The 18569-nt window shown below is 34.8% G+C and overlaps 3 protein-coding genes across 3 annotated transcripts in view; 1 reads left to right on the top strand and 2 right to left on the bottom strand.

The window, feature by feature from the left end:
- Positions 1–3930, bottom strand: part of LOC123307529 (phospholipid-transporting ATPase ABCA3-like) — a 28810-nt gene extending 24880 nt beyond the window's left edge. The window contains exons 1-4 of the mRNA XM_044889880.1: positions 3684–3930; positions 1345–1563; positions 373–573; positions 217–305 (exon numbers count right to left, since the gene is read on the bottom strand). Of these exons, the coding sequence (XP_044745815.1) occupies positions 217–305; positions 373–573; positions 1345–1556 (502 nt within the window). The 5' untranslated portion in view covers positions 1557–1563; positions 3684–3930. The remainder of the gene's footprint in view (positions 1–216; positions 306–372; positions 574–1344; positions 1564–3683) is intronic.
- Positions 3931–4479: 549 nt separating this feature from the next.
- On the bottom strand, positions 4480–7552 carry LOC123318730 (type 2 phosphatidylinositol 4,5-bisphosphate 4-phosphatase). Its single transcript, XM_044905459.1, has 4 exons — positions 7306–7552; positions 7044–7222; positions 6175–6384; positions 4480–5913 (listed from the first exon to the last, which is right to left on the bottom strand). Exons 1-4 carry the CDS (start codon positions 7406–7408, stop codon positions 5632–5634), a joined length of 774 nt encoding a protein of 257 aa, XP_044761394.1. The 5' UTR covers positions 7409–7552; the 3' UTR covers positions 4480–5631.
- Positions 7553–9234: 1682 nt separating this feature from the next.
- LOC123315350 (choline transporter-like protein 1) lies at positions 9235–17274 on the top strand. Its single transcript, XM_044901017.1, has 13 exons — positions 9235–9280; positions 9339–9446; positions 10121–10269; positions 10329–10409; positions 11761–11851; positions 11910–11973; positions 12118–12226; positions 12423–12663; positions 12897–13129; positions 14896–15152; positions 15221–15387; positions 16614–16706; positions 16970–17274. The coding sequence occupies exons 1-13, from the start codon at positions 9236–9238 to the stop codon at positions 17183–17185; spliced, it is 1854 nt and encodes a 617-aa protein (XP_044756952.1). The 5' UTR covers position 9235; the 3' UTR covers positions 17186–17274.
- Positions 17275–18569: the final 1295 nt, after the last annotated feature.

The raw sequence follows: 18569 nt of genomic DNA, 5'->3' as shown, positions 1-18569 counted from the left end.
AATAATTATAAAAACTTTCGCACTTATTTGATAACACCTTAAATACAGGATGTTAATGAATAGTTGAGGAAAATATAAGGGTTGATCCTTGTCATAAAATAGTGTGGGTCTTTCATATGGAATTTCTTTTTAGTCCCCTGAGACCAGTTTCTTCTGTTACTGAGAAATTCATTTCCCCTTATAGTACAATGTTATAGAAGCCAAAATACAACTAACCAGCATCTCTGTCATTTCTATTGTTGTAACCAATTTCGAATGGTGGAAAAAGCTGCTCTGTGTGCCACCTCGAGTTCGTATTGTCAAACCTTGAAATTCGAGTATAATTAAAATTATAGATCATTATACTGATGTTGTTGCTTCCTGAAAGGTTACCTGAAAGTTATTGAAATATTCTTGTTGTTCGATAATTCTTGTGACATATGTCGATTGAACTGTATCCCTAGATCCGAACTGAAGGAGGAATTATCCCTTGTTAGATACTGCTCCATTGCTGAAGCATTTTCGAAGGGTCTGGCATTTGGAAAAGATGCCATTATATCATTGATCAGTTTGTTGTCATTTGGACAGTAGGCCCTGGAAATGAAAAACAAGAATAATATTATAAAAGAAATATTGATTGAAACAAAATACAACAAGAAAAACCATGTAATACTTAAGTATAATCGTAGAATCATTAGTCCTTCTTGAATGATTTTCTTCATACTGTTACCCTAAAATTCATATATTATTGGGTGCTTTCTTCAGTGCTCTTGCACCAGCGGCATAAGTAACAACCAGTAAGTCCCATTGTCATTAAATGTTTATTGGATAGTTGGCCCTGTCATTGCACCAGTCACAGTCACTGGACTCAGCTGTTTCCCCTAAAGGGCCAGGAGTTTTTTTTTACCTCAGGCTTAGAGGACAGTCCCCCAACTCAATGAAAAGCCTGAACTGCCTGAGACTACTTTCTGCGTTCCATTCAGAAGAAAATTTTCTGTCCAACCATCTAATAAAGCCCCTGACAGATAGGCAGCGCCTATTATCTGGACTAGCAGAAGCTTAGCGTATGTATGAGTTGATCTTTTCATCAAAAAAACATTTCAGTGTTCTCTGACTGTCACATCATATGAAGATGTGTTTTCTGGATATTCCCCAGTGTGCAGACAAGAAGAGCATACTGTACTATAGAAGAATTCTTTCCTAGGGGGATGATGGACTGGTTTAAACGAGGTCCCACACTCCCCTGAATATGAAATTTAGAATTTCTTTCATTAATTCGGATTTCCCATTCATTTTCCCAATTTGTTATGAAACAGCCTGCATATTATTTGAAATACTCTATATAACGATCGAAATTCAACTTACTTAACATTAGTCTCTTGCGGATCTGCAAATATTGGTTTTGGTTCATAAATTTCCTCAGGTTTATCAGTTTTTCGGATCTCGTGTCTTACAAAAACGAAGATCGCAATAATCAAGAGCGGTATTGCTATTTCTACGATAAATGCGATAGGTCTACGAGATTGCAGCTTCCAGTTTTTCCACATCAACAACCTGAATTTGTTCCAGCACCCCATTTTGAATCTGAAACTTATGGCATTTCAATCAAATTTTGCATTAACTATCAGAAATGGGTAAATTTTTTTGCTGTCTGGTCCAACTAGACCGTTTGGTAACTTTCGGCAGATACTATCTTTTGCGACAAAAGCATTCTATTCTTTTCAGCAACGCCTTAAAATTGTTGAAATTCATTTAAAATTAGGGTCACTGATGATAATTTCTTTACTCAACATTTCGCAGCAAACCCAAAATTGAACAAATGAAATATATTAGTATTCGATGAGATTCTCAATCTCAATCTTCAACACTACACGTGTTTCGCTCTTAATAACATCTTCAGGTGGGGGACTGGACGACATTTTAAATATCGAATCCACGTGTAACTTATCCTATTGATCTAAAATCATGTAATTCATTTTCTAGATTAATAAAGCTATACATTTAAGGAATTGGAATATTTTTTTCTCCTTGTTTCTTCTTCACACTTCTATATAATTATTGCACTCTCAGACCAAAGGTTCGAAACTGCAGTAAAAACTGGATTCAAATGAAGAATTTATAGATATGAAGGTAATAGGAAAGAACAGTGCCATTGAGTACTGTTGCAGTTCGCTTATAACAGGAAGATGATCTTTATTTATTTCACTTCAGTTAATTATCAATTTAAGTTGAATAATGTGGCTTTTACAATTGACCGAGTAATGTACGTGTTAGAAAATTTTATTGTACTTGTACACCAGTGTATGAATAACTAAATACATTAAAAATATTTGTCATTTTGCATAGGAAAGTTGAAAGAGGATCATTTTCAAAAATGCCACAATAGAATAAGGCGTGTCCTTCAGAGACAACAAACATTTCCTTTTTCCTCTTCCAACCCACATCGGAATTGGAGTTGGAATCGATAATAAGTGGCGCCACAATAACGGAAAGTTTACAATCTATGTCCTAAATTGGGACAACAGAGATAGATCTGGGCCAATCTTGGAAAAGTAAACCGGGTGTTTTATACTGTACAGGATCTAAACATGTTTATACAATCCAAAATTTGCCCTAACTCATAACTGACATTTCTTAATTAGAAAAAGATCTTAATCAAGAGTTTGGAAATTAAAATGAAAATTGATCGGTTTTAGGAATTTTCTCGAAATCTCAACAATTTTCTTGGAATTCCAAGAAAATTATTGTGTTTGAATAACCTCATATTTACATTTATTTCAAAATGACTCCTTATCCCTTAGCTGATAACCTGATTGAATTTTTTATCGTAAAATAGACGCCCCCCTGCAATGTTGACCTTTTATAAAAAAATAGAAATCCCTGCATACTGAATTTGTCCCTGGTCTTCGACAAAATAATCGCCTCGATACAAGGTTCTGGTTTCAGTTAGCCATGAGTTTTCAACATATTTCGACCCCCAGAACCAATTCACTAAATATGAAGCTTTTATCTGGACCCCCTGTATATCCCACATATTACTGTGAATGCTTTCGGTTTTGTTCACATTCATGAAATACTTAGAAATTAGAAAACGGGATAAGCTTCGAATAATGACGCGAGATGAATGAAATCAGCAATATCAACATATTCCTTCTCTACTTATCTTTGCTACTTATATTACATTATCATTTAATTCCGAGAAAGCTGATCTGTGAATAATTTATTCTGCTAATTCCCATATTACTCATTTATGTGTCACGGCTGTTTGCCGTGCCTCAATTATAAATGTACAATATACGTCATACATGAGAGAAATAGTACGAAAATTGAACGTTATTATTTTTATGAAATCTTATGCACGCTTTCCGAGGCAATATCAGACAATCAAGTACCTATTTCTGACTGACGGATCCATTCCATACCTATCCGTTAAAATTAAGACGACTGATAGAGCAATCAAAGTTTTATGAAACTCGTCCTTATATCAAATAATACCCTTTAAATTTATGTATATCATTATTCATTGTTATCAGAGATTCTGATTGTTATGAGTAATCGTCCAACTGGAACTTCCAAGACGGAGACAGACTTGTCTCTGTTCGAGAGTTTCCACGATTTTCATGAAATGAAAAGGACAAATACTAACTTCGAAAGATATCAGAGACAATTATGACCTTGTCTCTGGCTATATGCAAATTACTCACCTTCGGAACACCCACAAAAAAATTAAACTTTCATTTTACTGTTACGAACAAGAATTAACCTCAAATTTCAACAGAAAGTTTTCAAATTTTGCTCACAGGACACCGTGACATCTAAAAAGCCTTCAAAATTTGAGAAATTTTTAGGATTTATGATCACTCAAACTGTGTTATAACGTCGAAATTACTGAAAGTCGAAGAATTCAGCATTAGAATTCGCGATAGTTTCTGTTTATGTGCGACGAGCGTCGGCGCTTATTCAGGTCCAATGCTTTCTACAGGGGTCGCACAACAAATAAATTCCCTCGTGCGAAAAATATTCGGTTTCGAATTGCTTTTATGCCTTTTATTGAATGAAAACGAGAAAAACGGTGCAAATATTTGTATTTATTTTCTCCAGTATATTTCCCCTACTACTCACTTCAGATTGCACTAATTGAAGTCTGAATAAAAAATATTCACAACTGTGAAATTTTTAGTACACCACTGTCTCTTTAAAACTGCTGTGGTTTCCAAACGAAACGAAAACGCAAATTTAAATTTGTACTCCACAAAAACCTTATGTCATGCCAAAACTTTGAAGTATTCTGATGAATAACATAAGGATGAAAGATATTCAGAATTTAAATTGAATAATTTTCGGAAATTTAATAATTCCAAGATAGATTCAATTTTCACTCCCAAAAAGATAATTTTTGGGAAAATCACATAATCTGTTTCAAGTTCACTTATGGATTTTCCATCAAGTATCGGCCACATCAATTCAATGATTTTGCATCACTTGAAATAAATAAAACAATTAACCTAAAATACTTTATTATACTCAACTCTCACACAATATTCACTTATTTTGACAATTAAAATATTCAAATTATATGACAATCATCATTCAATCTTCGAGGGAAATATTCTACTAAAAATTCATGATCCAAGGAGCCACTTAAAAAAATCCAGAAATTTTGGATTTATATACAGAAAGCATCTCTATAAAGGAATTTTGAAAGGTATATTAGTATAATTTATATTTTCAATTCAGGGAATGTTAAACAAAGAAGCAGTAAAATATAGATTAATCGTTCTTTATCACATTTCTATTCAGACTAAATTCACGCTTACTTCAAAGCAGCCAGTATATTATATACAATTGTAAGATATAATCTTAATTACTAATAGAAAACCTAATTATCAATAGTTAATCATTTGATTATATGACAAAGGCTCATAATATCGCTTAAAACACAAGTGGTAAGAATTAGAATACGAAAAGAAATAAATATTTAAAAGAATAAAGAACATTAGTGTGTTCGCTTTGAAAAATGAATCAATCAAATTCAACCTTTTAAAAATGTTAAAGACGATTTGAATGACCAATACTGAGACACATCAAAATCTATGCAACTGCTTTTGAAGATTCGTCCAAAGAATTACATCATTCAGTATTTTGATTATACAATTAAGATATTACCTAAACTCAAAACACAGCACTCATCAAAATTACAAAGCCAAATGCAGCTCATAAAAATGATGCATATTCAATCACCTAGCAGATCGAGGATAATGAAATTTCAAATATTTATAAGCAAGTTCACAACAAAAGTGAATTTATCAAATTTAAGTAAATCAAATTGAATAAGTGAAATTTTTTTCTATATTTTGCAGAATGCAAAAATTAATTCCAATAAATAATAGAGATATTTTCGGATGATAGTGAAACGATGAGTATTGTATTGATTTACAAAATTCTCTTGAATTCTATAGTTCAGTCAGTCAGTACCAAAATGAATAAACCGCCTTCAGAATATACGCGTAAATAGTATAGGGTCTAGAATGAATTATTTTCCAGAAGTGACGATACCATGAGCCTAACAAATCACAAATTAAAGAGTTTGAAAAATATTACACCTTGTATCGTATAATTCAAGCAGTACAAATTTTCCCACGTCGATTTTGCTTACATGGGGCCCTCTATGATGCTCACCTTCATCGAACAGTAATAGATGGAACGAGCAAGCATTATCAGAGCGATCAAGAAGATGCCTACATAGAGAACGTACATACTGCTGTGGTTGTGGGCGTAGCTATAAGTACCGAGAACGATGCCGATTCCTATCAGCAGAATTATTACCGAAATCGCTAGGAATAAGTTACTTCTGCCCTTGGCAAAATCTGGACCCACTGACGAGACCTTCCTGCAATGCGGACATCTAGCCAGTGAATTGTTGAGAGTGTTGAACTGCAAAAGCATCAAGTTTATCCATATTGAACCTATTAAGTGCATGTGTGAGGCAATCCCTAACATAAAAACTACTCGTAAGACAAAAATGATCAAACTTACTTCATAATGAACATTTTTTCTAAAAAAAAATATTAAGATGGATCATATGCAATCAATACCCTTAAATTTTGACAAACAGTTTATCAGAGTTGAAGAAAAATCTTCAAGTTTGAAATCTAGGCGGTGCTGGGTGCAACTGATACAAATAACTTAACTTACCAAGAACGTATCGTGGCAGTGCCCGCAAGTCACTCTGCACATGCCAGGCATAGACGGTACTGGTGGGGTAACGGGACTAGGGGCCAAATTGATGATACGCTTGCAATTTGGTCTTGGGCAAGCGATGCGTTGTGATGAACTCTTGCAAATCAACAAGCAATTGCATGGACATCTTACATACTTCTTGCCAGGAGGAGCATTGCGGATTGGCTGAGAGTATATCATAAGAAGTTGTGAGAAAAAAATGTTACCAATAAAGTTTAAAATAATTTCTTTTGAAAATTTCACAGGCAGCCAAAATGTGTATTCTAAGTCATTTATACAATACAGCGTTATTTTAATTTATTGAACATATGTGAGGAATATATAATAGAAACACACAATTGAACTAATGAATATTAAAGTATGTAATCTAGTTTTTACTAGAATCACTTTCATTCGTATGGATTGATAAAGAACTCTAAATTGGGATATTTAAAATAAATAATGATCTTATCATATTTAAATGAACATTTTGGCTGTTTCATCCTTATGCTATGAGTCTATTTTCATTGTTTTGCATATGGGCATTGTTCATGAAGGTGCCTGGGGATAGATCCCAAAATAAACCGATTTCCTGTGAATCTCATAATATATTTTGATAATAGTTCATAGAACTTTAACCTCTGGGTTAATAACTTCTCTTCCCCAAACAAAGAGATATTGAAATTTGCACAAAATCATTCTGTTTGTTTACAAAGAGGATTGTTCTAGCTTCTAGCAAGAACATAACTTGAAGATATCTAATGACTGACAGATAAGGATTAGATAAATCACAAAGAAATTCAATCCAAGAAGCCTGACAAAAACAACTGAAAAAAATTGATTACCGTGGCCTCATTACACTGACTGCATTTGACAACATGTTGATCCCGCTTGCCAGAAATATCAATCATGGCCTGGCATACCCTACAAGTAACCATTGGCACTCCATTACCTCCCTCGGAGGGTTGGTAAAAAGGCGGTGGTAATTCATCTGGCCCAATGGGTGAAACCGTTGTTTGTTCGCCTGATAATGGGGAAAAAGAAATTACCTCTTGTTGTTAACATTCGCAATGAGTCATATTAAATCTTAATCATATTTTTTAATACCTTGTCGGGAAGGAATCGTCGACTCCGTTTCTTGTGTGTATAGCTTGTTTTCGGCATCTTCGTTTAATAAATACGCCTTTTCGGACTCCTTTGAATCTCCCATTGTTTACTTAGTTTCAATTACTTGACGACTGTATCACGTTCAATGGAAATTCAAAGAAATGCACAAATTAATGTTAAACGTCAGAACACTTCATAATTCGACAGCAAAAAATACAAAACAAGCCCAACTGACAATTAAATGGATGACATATGGAGATGCAGTCGCTGAAGGCGACAGTTAGACCCGATAGAGGGCGCACTGCGCATAGATTCCCTTTTATTAAATCTTCAAATAAAGGTTTGAACACTAGAGGTCACTACACACGGCAATCATATCTACGAGGGTGTAATAAAAAGTACACAAGCACAAGAAAAGCCATATTACTATTACTTGAATCATTTAAACATCAATTTTTGATAGCTTGATTCATTTCGAACATATAAGGTTTTGTAATTTCTTGCTAAAAGTAATGGTTTTTTAGGAAAAAATATTATGAACAGGCACTCTTTATGTGAAAGACTTCCACTTTTTTCGACAAGAAATCAACCCCTCAATTTTTTTTTGCAACTATATTCATTTATACCCTCCATATGAGTAAAATTTGCAATAGAAAAGAAGAGAATTTCGTTTACTGAGAATTAAATTTTTTGGGATGGCTCTCACTTTTCATTTCAAATTACTCTTGATTTGGGAATTTTCCAGATAATACAAGCAGTATCCAGGAAAAAGTAGTTAACAAATGTTAATTACTTTTATTCCTGTGTTCCTATACAGAGCCCGGATTATGTATTTACTTATACAAGGTGTACTCAAAAAAAGTGCTCCACCATAAATGGGCTTTTATTCAAAATCTTAGACATTTTTGTTTGAAATATGGGATTGTATTTTTTACGTTAGGGTTTGATGTGATAGGGAGTAAATTCAAATAATGCCTATTACGTTTAAAAGCTTCCAAAACAAAAATCCACTGCGCGGCAAACATAGTGAAAAAATAGCAATGTAACACAAAATTAGGAATTTCATTTTATGTATAGGTACTGCTTCAGTTGGACAACAGAATAATCAGAAGTTAAAATAATAAGAGTTAGATTAAGACACATAGAAATAATGAACGGAAACCACATTCTTGATCTCAATGATGTGAATTAGCCTCCAACTTTCTTTTTAGATATCTAGGAACTGATATCTGTTTAATGACTAAATGCTTCACGTAGTTTTTTTGTTCGAAAATGTTCTAATATACCTACTTATAAAAAAATATAATTTGGCTTTTTCATCTCAACTGAAGTGAAAGAATAATACTTCATAAGAAAATTGAAAAGAGTTCTCTTTACCTCGTTGTTCTATAACTTCATTAAGTGGGTTAAAGATTAAACACTCGATTTCTACTGTATGTCGAAAATGCAAAGAGGCCTAAGTGGGTTTGGGTCAAGGCGTTGTTGTCTTAGCAACCCCCGTAATCAAATGGTTCCATGGCCCATGGAAGTGTTGCATGGCATTGCATATGTAGTCCACTTTTAATACATAGGTAACCGTGTTCTTATTCAGAACAAAAAAGGACCTCTCTGGTTCGAAAGTCCGATAAACGGGAAGTTTTCGAATTATTTTCCATTTTTTTACTACAACAACAACAACTGCATTCAAAGATTGTATGTGAGTATAGTAATAATTAGCTAGTGCATGGGGGTTAATAACCTCGCAATAACTTCAGGCTTCAGTTGATTGAGGAATTTTCCATTTATAGCAATTTGTGAAATGATTTTTTATATAGTGCTCAAGATTTAAATCTGGTTCGATTGAAATGGATTATCAGCTTCCTATGAAAACTTTATCTGGAATAATTCACATTTCCGTTGAATTCTAAATAGTTCGAGTGAATTCAGAAAAATGGAGAAGACGTTTTGTGTTACAAGAAAAGTTGAACCGAGAGAGGTGAAAATGTGTTTGTGTTTGAAAATTTTTAATCCTACCTAATTGGATTTGGTTACAGAATGCTGCTAAGACTAATTCTGAAGTTAGCGATTTCTGGGGTACAAATCCAAGGAACATGACAGATACTTTCTTTTTGATACTGATGACACTTTTCCTTATTGTGCTGGTATGTTCAATTTTTATTCTTTTGAGTGATTGTTAAAAATATTTCGGATTTTGGTGAATCAAGAATTTCTCCTGAGTTGCAACGCTCAGAATGCGTATTATAATAAAAAAAGGTTTTTTGGACAACCCCAGCTTAGACACAGCATGCTTGGTATCCGGCTACTAAGAAAATTCAAGTTCGAAGATAATTCCAGCCTATACGCTACGTAAATTATTTTTCTAAAACATTTAATTATAGTTATTATGTTATGTAGCAATAAATCATGAAAGACTTCATTTGTTCAAAGTGTATCAAGCTATCAAAAATTAATTTTTTAATGTTATGTGATTAAGAAAAAAAGTTCGATGGCTTCTTCTACACCTTGCAATCATAGGTGGACAACACCAAATTTTTTTGATTGCCTTCTCACTTCCATATATAGAAGTCTGCTCATTTTATTTCTGTGAATTCTCAGGTTACCAAGGAAATAATTAAAAGTTGCTTTTCAGTTGCAATTTTTTTTACAACAAAAAGACCCGCAAATTTTTCTGCAACAATTCATTTACCCTCAGTATATTTTCCGTTTAAATGGGCAATCAAAAACATCGATCTTTCTTGAGACAAGCAATTTTTTTATTGTATTATTATTATTTGTTGCACAAATACTACAAACCTCATCTCCTTTCCTCTTTCAGTGTGTTTTTCTTGGTTATTGCATACTTTACGGTGATATATTCCGAATAATCAATGGCTATGACAATTGCGGTAATATATGCGGCAGAAAAACCATATCGATCCAAAGCAATAATACTGGAAATTGTTCTAGATCCAACGAGGATAGTCCGTAAGATTTCCAGAAAATTACCTGTAGCATCAACAGCATATTCATTCACATTTTTACAGGTTTCACCTAGTGCTCAAAAGGAATGATAGCAACATAAAGGACAGATACTGCGTCAAAAATTGTTCATTTTTTGCTGGATAGTGAGTTGAATGAATTTTCATTTGTGTTGTGTTTATTCAAGTCTAAAAAAATCAATCCTACTGTTATGATATTAGTTCAAGTTCTTTTTGACTAATTTATTCACAGTTCAACCCCAAATTCCATAATTATTATTCAATGAATACTAAAAGAGGAAAGTGATGTACAGGATGTCCCGAATTCGGTGATCTCGGAAAATTGAAGAGTTAGAGCAAAATCGATGACACGTTTCTTAGCTTTTTTTCAAAGAAACAAAGAATGGTGAAAACAGTAGCCTCCTACGATCCTTTGTTTTTGAGTTATCAGCAAAAATTGAGATTTTGACGATTTCGAAAAGTTCTCATAACATTTTTGTCTTTGAAGTTAAAGATCTGGAACTTGAACCTTCTTAGGCACTTTTATATGTAGGCACACAAAAGTGCCTGTAGAACGTTCAAGTTTCAGATCTACAACCTCGAAGACAAAAGAGTTATGAGAACTTTTTGAAATCGTCAGAATCTCATTTTTTGCTCATAACTCAAAAACGAAGAATCGTGGGAGGCTCCGGTTTACCATTCTTTGTTTCTCTGAAAAAGAGTATTCGGTTTTGCTCCAGTTACTCTAGTTTCCTAGATCCCCTTACTGGACATCGAATTTGGGACACCCTGTACATTACTTAAGTAAGAATTCATCGTAGAATCGTAGGAAACGTACTCTTGATAATAATAATAAGGTAATAGGTTTATAAAACCGAAGAAGAAAACTTTCCCTCTGAAAAGATAGCTCTTTTAGGAAGGTTTTATAGGCCAAAAATAATTATAAAATAGGAATTGTATTAGGTACATAGTTTCTTCCTTTCAGGAAATTATAAAGAAACATAAAAATTTCGAACGGAATCTAGTTGTGTTTTTATTTTTATCAGTCTATTTTCTATTCGGTTCATCAATCAACATTACCGATATCTATTCCTTCGATCTATTCTCTCAAGCGAAAAAAAGTTGATGGGAAATTGATTTGTACGCCAGTCATTGTAGTTTTTCTCCAATAATAACAGGTCGATATTGTACCTACGTTCCTCGTTTTGAGGTAAATGATTCTATTATGCCGAATGAAATAATCGATAATGAGCACCTGATTGGATCTGTCTGTACACTTTTTTAGTGATGAAACATAGCAATGGCGTCGTTATATGCTTTATATCCATAAAAAAAACGTTTCATCCATCAGGGGAATATACGATGACACAAAAATGAGGAATTTATAGTGTAGAGTGGCAATTAGTCTTTATTCCATACAAGATTCACTTCAACATTTTTATTTTTCTATTATATTCATTTCTAAGCGTTTTTTCACACTTTTTTGTTGAATTTATAGCCGTCCATTTCTCAATAGATGTGTTCCGAATGCCACACATAAAATCGTAGATAAGATCATCTCCAAGACTGGAATCAGCAACTTCTTCCAGGTTTGTGTGAAACTTCGAGAAATCCTCCTAATCGATGTTTTCAAAATTCGTTTTTCAGGAAGTTTCAGAAGATTTTCATCTTTGCTATAAAGAAGTTGTCTATCTCTTCCTCATATCTTTGTGTGAGTATGTTTTGGATGTGATATGAGTAAAGAGCAATATGTAGTTTCAGTTTTATGCTATATAAATTTGAAAAATTTAGTTTTTTGAGTGTGAGGAATTATTTTTATTATTTCAATAATGTGATAATTGATACTATTTTCTAGTTATATCAACAGTACTGCTAGTTGCGTTCAGATACTTGGTAGGATATGTGGTTTGGGGATTGTTAATTGGAGTAGTAGTAATTTGTCTTGCTGCAACAGTTTGGTTATGGTAAGATTTGAGTATGGTTTATTATACTGCTTATGTTTTTGTTGAGGAATTTAAACTTTCAAGAAATGAAAATCGAATTTTTATGATATAAACGATATAAGTAAAAAAAAATTCGTTATCATTATTCAATATCTTATAAAGAACTATGAAGGAGAAAAAGAACATTCTATGTATTAAATCTAACAATTATTTGAAGGATAATCTGGACGAATTTGAAAAATGATCAAGATGATATTCAGACTGATCTTCTTCCTGTAGTTGAGAGCAGAAAAAAGGACACACACCTAGCTTTCGCTATAGCTTCTACAGTGATTACTGCTTTAGTTCTTCTGGTCATTCTAGTGTTGAGGAAAAGAGTACAAATAGTGGTGCAACTGTTCAAAGAGTCGGGAAAAGCAGTTGCAGCTATGCCAGCACTGATTGTTCTGCCTGTTTTAGTGAGTTGGTAGTAGATAATTATGACTCACATATAGGGTGTGAATGAATAGGAATCATCTTTTTATTTTTATTGCAACTATTCATTTGCACCCTGCGACCCTGGCATAATATGTATCCTCAAAAATTAATTAGTTGAAAGAATTCTTTAATTTGACGTTATAAGTTTTTTTTTCAAACTGAATCTATACGTGATACATTCGAACAAGGAGAACATGTAGATTTACTCTTTCAGACATTTATCTGCCTTGCCATTGTGATTGCCCTCTGGTTTTTCTTCAGCTTATGGGTGGAGAGTGCTGGGATTTTGACTGAAGTAGGCAGCGGCGTATTTCATTACGAAAAAAATATTTGGATGAAGATAACCAGGTGGCAGAATCTGTTTGCCATGCTCTGGATGAGCCAGTTTCTTGTAGGATGCCAACACATGGTCATAGCTGGCGCTGTGTCTTCTTGGTATTTCACCAGGTTTGTTATTGATGCATGGCCATCTCTAAGATAGATCAAATGTCACATACGAACTCAATGCAAGGTAGGCCCTTGCATGCCATCTTTTTGGTGACCACCAGAGATAAATGGTACCTCTGTATTTCCCCTGATACCTTTTATAATCCTGGCAGGAAAGTTATTTCAGAATTTAGTCAATCAAATATTACAAGCCATATTCGCAGTGTCGTACAGTCAAAGTTATTTTGTATATTGCCTTCCTTGTTGTAGTTGGGAAGCCGACGATGCTATATCGGGATTTACTCGAGCGTCGTGGACACCTAGTGGATTTTGAAGATTAGATGGTAGAAAGAAAAAAAGGTTCTGTGATGTATGCACTTTCAGCGGTGTGGAAAGCGTCTGCAGGGTCTCAAAGATGTAAAAAAAATCGTCAGGTGTACATACTCGAGCGTGTCAGAATAAGATACTGTATATGCTCTACGTGTCTCTGATAATGAATTAATGCTTATCTGACAGTTCGCGCGGTGGGACTGGCCGTAAGGAAGAGTTGAAAATGGTAAAAAAAAATTTTTTACAGAGTCAGATTTTTGGAGGATATGGTAAAAGGAAGCTACTCTTCAAGGGACTGACAATTTGGACGTGACGCAAGGTCACAGCGGTCCTTTGAAATTGTGAAAAAAATCGTTACTTGTACATCGTGTCAGCGTGTTCGATTTTCATACAGATGGTTAATCTGGGTGTTGTAGACGTGTAGACCCATTAACCTGACACTAATCAGGGGGGGTTTTCTCAATCTGACACTTTGAAGATGATAAAAATCCCTTTTTTTCGAATATTTCCCTCCCTGTACCTCTAATCGTTTTTGTATTCAATATGAAAGTTGTAGATAATAAACTTTTACACAACTTTTGTCTGAAGTAATTTTACATACTCTTAACCATTCTCGAGTTAGAGTGCGATAAGGGCGAGAAGCTTAGCCACACATGCGAAAGGGCAAGGTCAATGTAGAATCCCAGTCTAATCTACAATTGTCAAAATGACAAGGTATTTCTATGATGACAATTTCGAAATTAGTCACGAAAATTTTAGTATTGTCTGTGACTGAACCTTAGAATGTACTATTTTCCAACGAGTGAATTTTCGCTTCAGCAAGTATCGCTTAACACCTCGCATTAATCGCCATATATCTCAAAAACTTTTGGACGTAGAAAAAATTGCTTGGGACAGAAATTGTAGAAAATGTTATGCTCTACAACTTTTATAATGAATGCGAAAAAGATTTGAAGCCCAGGGAAGGAGATAATTCAAAATAACTGATTCTTGTGACCTTTATGGCCAATTTTTATTGTTTCGGCTTGACAAAACTGTCAGATTATATTTTTTTTGTTATTCTTGAATCATTAGCTTCAAAATAAGAAAAAACGCCACCACGTTCGAGAATGTACACGTGAAGTTTTTTTTTTGCAACTTTATGGCGCACTCCCACACATTTTAGACACGCTTGAATTGTCAGATTAAGAGAATATATACTTTTCAACATGTAATTAACCACATATATCTCAATCTGACACGCTTGAGTATGTACAATGATAGTTTTTTCTTTACTATTCTGACAGGCTGTCCTAGACAATTCCCCTTATATACAGGTCTAGAGGTACTCTACAGGGTCCAAGGTATGTCCCCTTATATTAATCTGACACGCTCGAGTAAATCCCGAATTTCCCTCTTCGGCTCCCCAACTATTACATCACAAGGCATTAAGATCATTTCAAAATGAAAATGTCTAGGGATAAGACCAGGCTGGGTTGGCCTATATATCGCAGCATCCAAAACCTGATCCGATACCACTTGGGGTCTGTAGCATTGGGCTCTTTGGTGATCGCAGTAGTGCAGTTTATCAGGATAATACTGAAATTTATCGAAGCAAAGTTGAAGGGCCGCGAAGGTTCTTGCGCAAGGAGTGTACTGAGATGCTGCCAATGTTGCCTCTACTGTTTCGAAAAAATCCTCAAATATTTGACCAGAAACGCCTACATAGAAGTTGGTGAGTTATTCATCGGTTCACACGCATTCTCCTGTTTTTCTATTGCCATCGCCAAACCTCATTTTCAGCCGCCTATGGTTATTCTTTCTGCAAGGGTGGTAGACAAGCGTTTCGTCTACTGGTAGCGAATGCTTTGAGAGTGGCGGCCATCAACTCAATAGGAGATATCACATTGTTCTTGGGGAAGGTTGTTACCGTGATAGTCACAGTTTTTACAGGCATGAAAATGTTAGAGGTGAGAGTCTTGAATGGTTTACTGATTTGAGTTCTGGTTTTTAAATTTTTTATTGATCCATTAAGTGCCATAAGGACCATATTTTGTGTGTGTGTGTGTGTGTGTGTGTGTGTGTGTATGCAATACGCTAACATAATCATCCCCACATGTTATACGTACGCACCACTACAAATTAAAAGTATATAAGTGCTTCCTCTAATACTTACTTTTTAACAGTATATACATATAGTCCATTTAAGAATGATTGACATCTCGGGTGGCTATGGAAAATCGAATTTAGGTTGGTAATAGCCCATAAGTTAAGATTTTGTGTTGCGAAATTCAGGTTGTTAATATGAATAGACAGTGATCTATAGAATTATTATATGTGAATCTATGCACTGACAACAGATAATTTGAATTTTGACTGCTTCTTATGTTCATAAATTAATCTCACAAATTGAAAACATAATTTTATCAATTTGGAATGCCGATTAATATGCTCTGACTTTGAATATTTCTTGTTTTCAAATACTTTTCTAGGTTATATTTGTTATTCCAGTTCTGTGATTGAAACTACAGAAATTATTGAATATCTTCTGTGACCAGATATTAAGGTGCGTCTGGACTTTCAAGGCCTAGTGGGATGTCAATCATTCTGCTGGTGTGGATACCCGGGGGGTACCGAAGGCACTTTGGGGTGGCTCACCCTTCCCTCACTTTTCACTTCTTCTCTTTGCAGTCCACCCCTACTGTCATCAAAGTACCCTGCTGGTGTGGATACCCGGGGGGTACCGAAGGAACTTTGGGGTGGCTCACCTTTCCCTCCTTTTCCTTTTTTTTATCTCGTTCCCGTGTTCACCCCTACGGTTAGGGAAGCACTCTGCTGGTGTGGATACCCGGGGAGTGCCGAACGCGCCTAAGGGTTAGCCGTCGTAATTCTGTGTCGTCATTTTTCATCCCCTAACCTGGCTGAAGTCCGATATCTGTCCGTTAAGTGTGCGTCTTAGGTTCTGGCTGGCGAACACGTCCGTAAACCCCCGTATAACGTTTTGAGATCGGATCCTGTTTCATTCCGTCAGTTTTGCCCTGTAAATTCACTGATCTCGAGTATTTCACTGTACGAATTTTATAATAGTGCCATTTGTGTTTCCTTGTACTAGTCGACAAATATAATTTGTGTGCGTTGATTTTGAGTTTCACTGGAGCTCCTTCAACGTTTCTATATTAATGTTTTTTTTTTCCAGAACAAAGAAGGACTCCAGCACATGTGGGTACCTTTAACTTTGGCTGGATTATTTGCTTACTTCGTCTCCCACTGCTTCCTGACAGTATACGAGGTAAATGACAAAAATAATGAAAGTACTAAGACGAATTGGAGAATTTTGGCATAAATAAAGTGTTCTTATTGTCATATAAAGTAGAAAAATTCTCAATAGCCAACTAAGGTCAAGTGAATTTTCCATACCCGCACAAAAGTGCCGCCACTGATCGTCTTCTCACGGTCTCTGAGAGATGAACTAAGTTGCCAGATTTCCAAGATTTCCTGAATCTTCTAGGCTATTTATTTGAACGAAAAGTTCTACAAAACATTATTTTGCAGATGATTATCGACACGATCTTCCTATGCTTCTGTGAAGATTGCGAAAAGAACGATGGAATCGGACGTCCGTATTACATGTCAAGAGGACTTATGTCGTTCGTTGAAAACTCCAAGAAAATCATTGAACTTCACGAGAGTAGGAGGTCTCTGACCAATGTCAATACTCAAGTTTCGCCAAACAACGAATCAAAAGGTGGGGGAGACCGGAAATCATAGAAAATTCCATGTTTTATCGTATGCTACGCTCGCTCATTCTTTTTATAAAATATTTTACCTACTTCTATCAAATATATGAATTTTATGATCATGATTGTTCATTTATTTCCGAAAAAACACGGGTTGTGATGTATCACCAGAAACCGAAATATTCTTTAAGAAATTTGAAAGTGTACTACTGGAATTCTCATCACTTATTCATTCTGCAAGCGAAAATGATCTTTATTCTAAGGCCAAAACTGAAATATGGCAGCCCTGCCCCTCTGTGTTGTGAATCGTTCGCGAAAATTTAAGAGAATGCTGCAAGTCACGATTTCACCATTTAGCCCGAGTTCTACTTCCAATACTTCTATTATACATACCTCAAAACAGTGGCGCATCCACGAGTTTCCATCCAGTGAGTTTTCTCTCACTAAAACTAGGTAAGATAGAAACGATCTATCCGTCTCAATTTTCTCTTTTTGTTTTTCTATAATACCAGTAGGACAGTTTGTATTCATTTGTATTTGTTGGATCAAAACGCTTAGAAATTATAGGCGCACACCCTTCGAAGTACTGTAACGCGATATGGTTGCATTATCGAACTATTTTTTTCGAATTATTTTTGTCAGTTTGATCTCCTCGCAAGAGAGCTTTGCTTCTCCATTGCTTAGGGGGAAGTAGTACATACGATTCGAGATCAAGACGATCGACATTGGTTGCTTTACGGATGCTACCCCAAATACGAAAATTTGTCACATCAAAGCAAAGATTATAGAGTTAGGTTAGGTTAGGTAACTTTATAATCTTTGGTGTCACATCTTTGTAGTAGAAATTACCACGTGATAGGTAATATTAGGAATATTGAATAATTTTCATTTATTCCTGAATTTCAGCGTAATTTTGACATATAGTGCTATGAAAATCTTTGCAATATACAGGATGGTCCAGATCGTACCCAAGAAATTTTAACCACGTATTCTACGTCAAAAATAAGCCCTAGTTTGTTATATAAACATATGTCGAGAAATGTTTCCTCTCCGAGATACGGGGTGTTAAAATTATAGAAAAAACAATGTTTTTTATTAATAACTCTCACACTGCTTGAAATATTTTTATGAAATTTGAGAAATAGGTTTTGAGCGACTTGGAGCATTTTTTGCATAATATCATTTCTTTTTTATTCTACCAGTGGCGTTCGTACTGCAGCGGGACTGAATATTTTCAGATAAAAAAATGATACGCCACTGGTTTTTAAGACAATGAAAATTACGATTCAAATCCTTATTTAATTTGGAGCAAATTCGGTCTCTTGACTTTTTGCTGTACGAGGCACCGTTTCCGGTTAAAAAAATAAAACACATTCACAGACATGAAGAAATCGCCAAAATTTGATATAGCAAAA

Source organism: Coccinella septempunctata, chromosome 1 (assembly GCF_907165205.1).
Source record: "Coccinella septempunctata chromosome 1, icCocSept1.1, whole genome shotgun sequence".
Classification (NCBI taxonomy): domain Eukaryota; kingdom Metazoa; phylum Arthropoda; class Insecta; order Coleoptera; family Coccinellidae; genus Coccinella; species Coccinella septempunctata.
Note: the sequence above shows the minus strand (reverse complement) of the source record. Positions and strands in the feature narration are given on the sequence as shown.

What these genes read in the sequence shown, in the direction of transcription:
- LOC123318730 (XM_044905459.1), bottom strand. Translation starts at nt 7,408, where the DNA reads ATGGGAGATTCAAAGGAGTCCGAAAAGGCGTATTTATTAAACGAAGAT. An exon ending in GACGATTCCTTCCCGACAAG is followed by an intron (nt 7,223 to 7,305) that starts GTATTAAAAAAT and finishes CCCCATTATCAG; the next exon opens with GCGAACAAACAACGGTTTCA. An exon ending in GTCAGTGTAATGAGGCCACG is followed by an intron (nt 6,385 to 7,043) that starts GTAATCAATTTT and finishes ATATACTCTCAG; the next exon opens with CCAATCCGCAATGCTCCTCC.
- LOC123315350 (XM_044901017.1), top strand. Translation starts at nt 9,236, where the DNA reads ATGGAGAAGACGTTTTGTGTTACAAGAAAAGTTGAACCGAGAGAG. An exon ending in GAAAAGTTGAACCGAGAGAG is followed by an intron (nt 9,281 to 9,338) that starts GTGAAAATGTGT and finishes ATTTGGTTACAG; the next exon opens with AATGCTGCTAAGACTAATTC. An exon ending in GCTGCAACAGTTTGGTTATG is followed by an intron (nt 12,227 to 12,422) that starts GTAAGATTTGAG and finishes AATTATTTGAAG; the next exon opens with GATAATCTGGACGAATTTGA.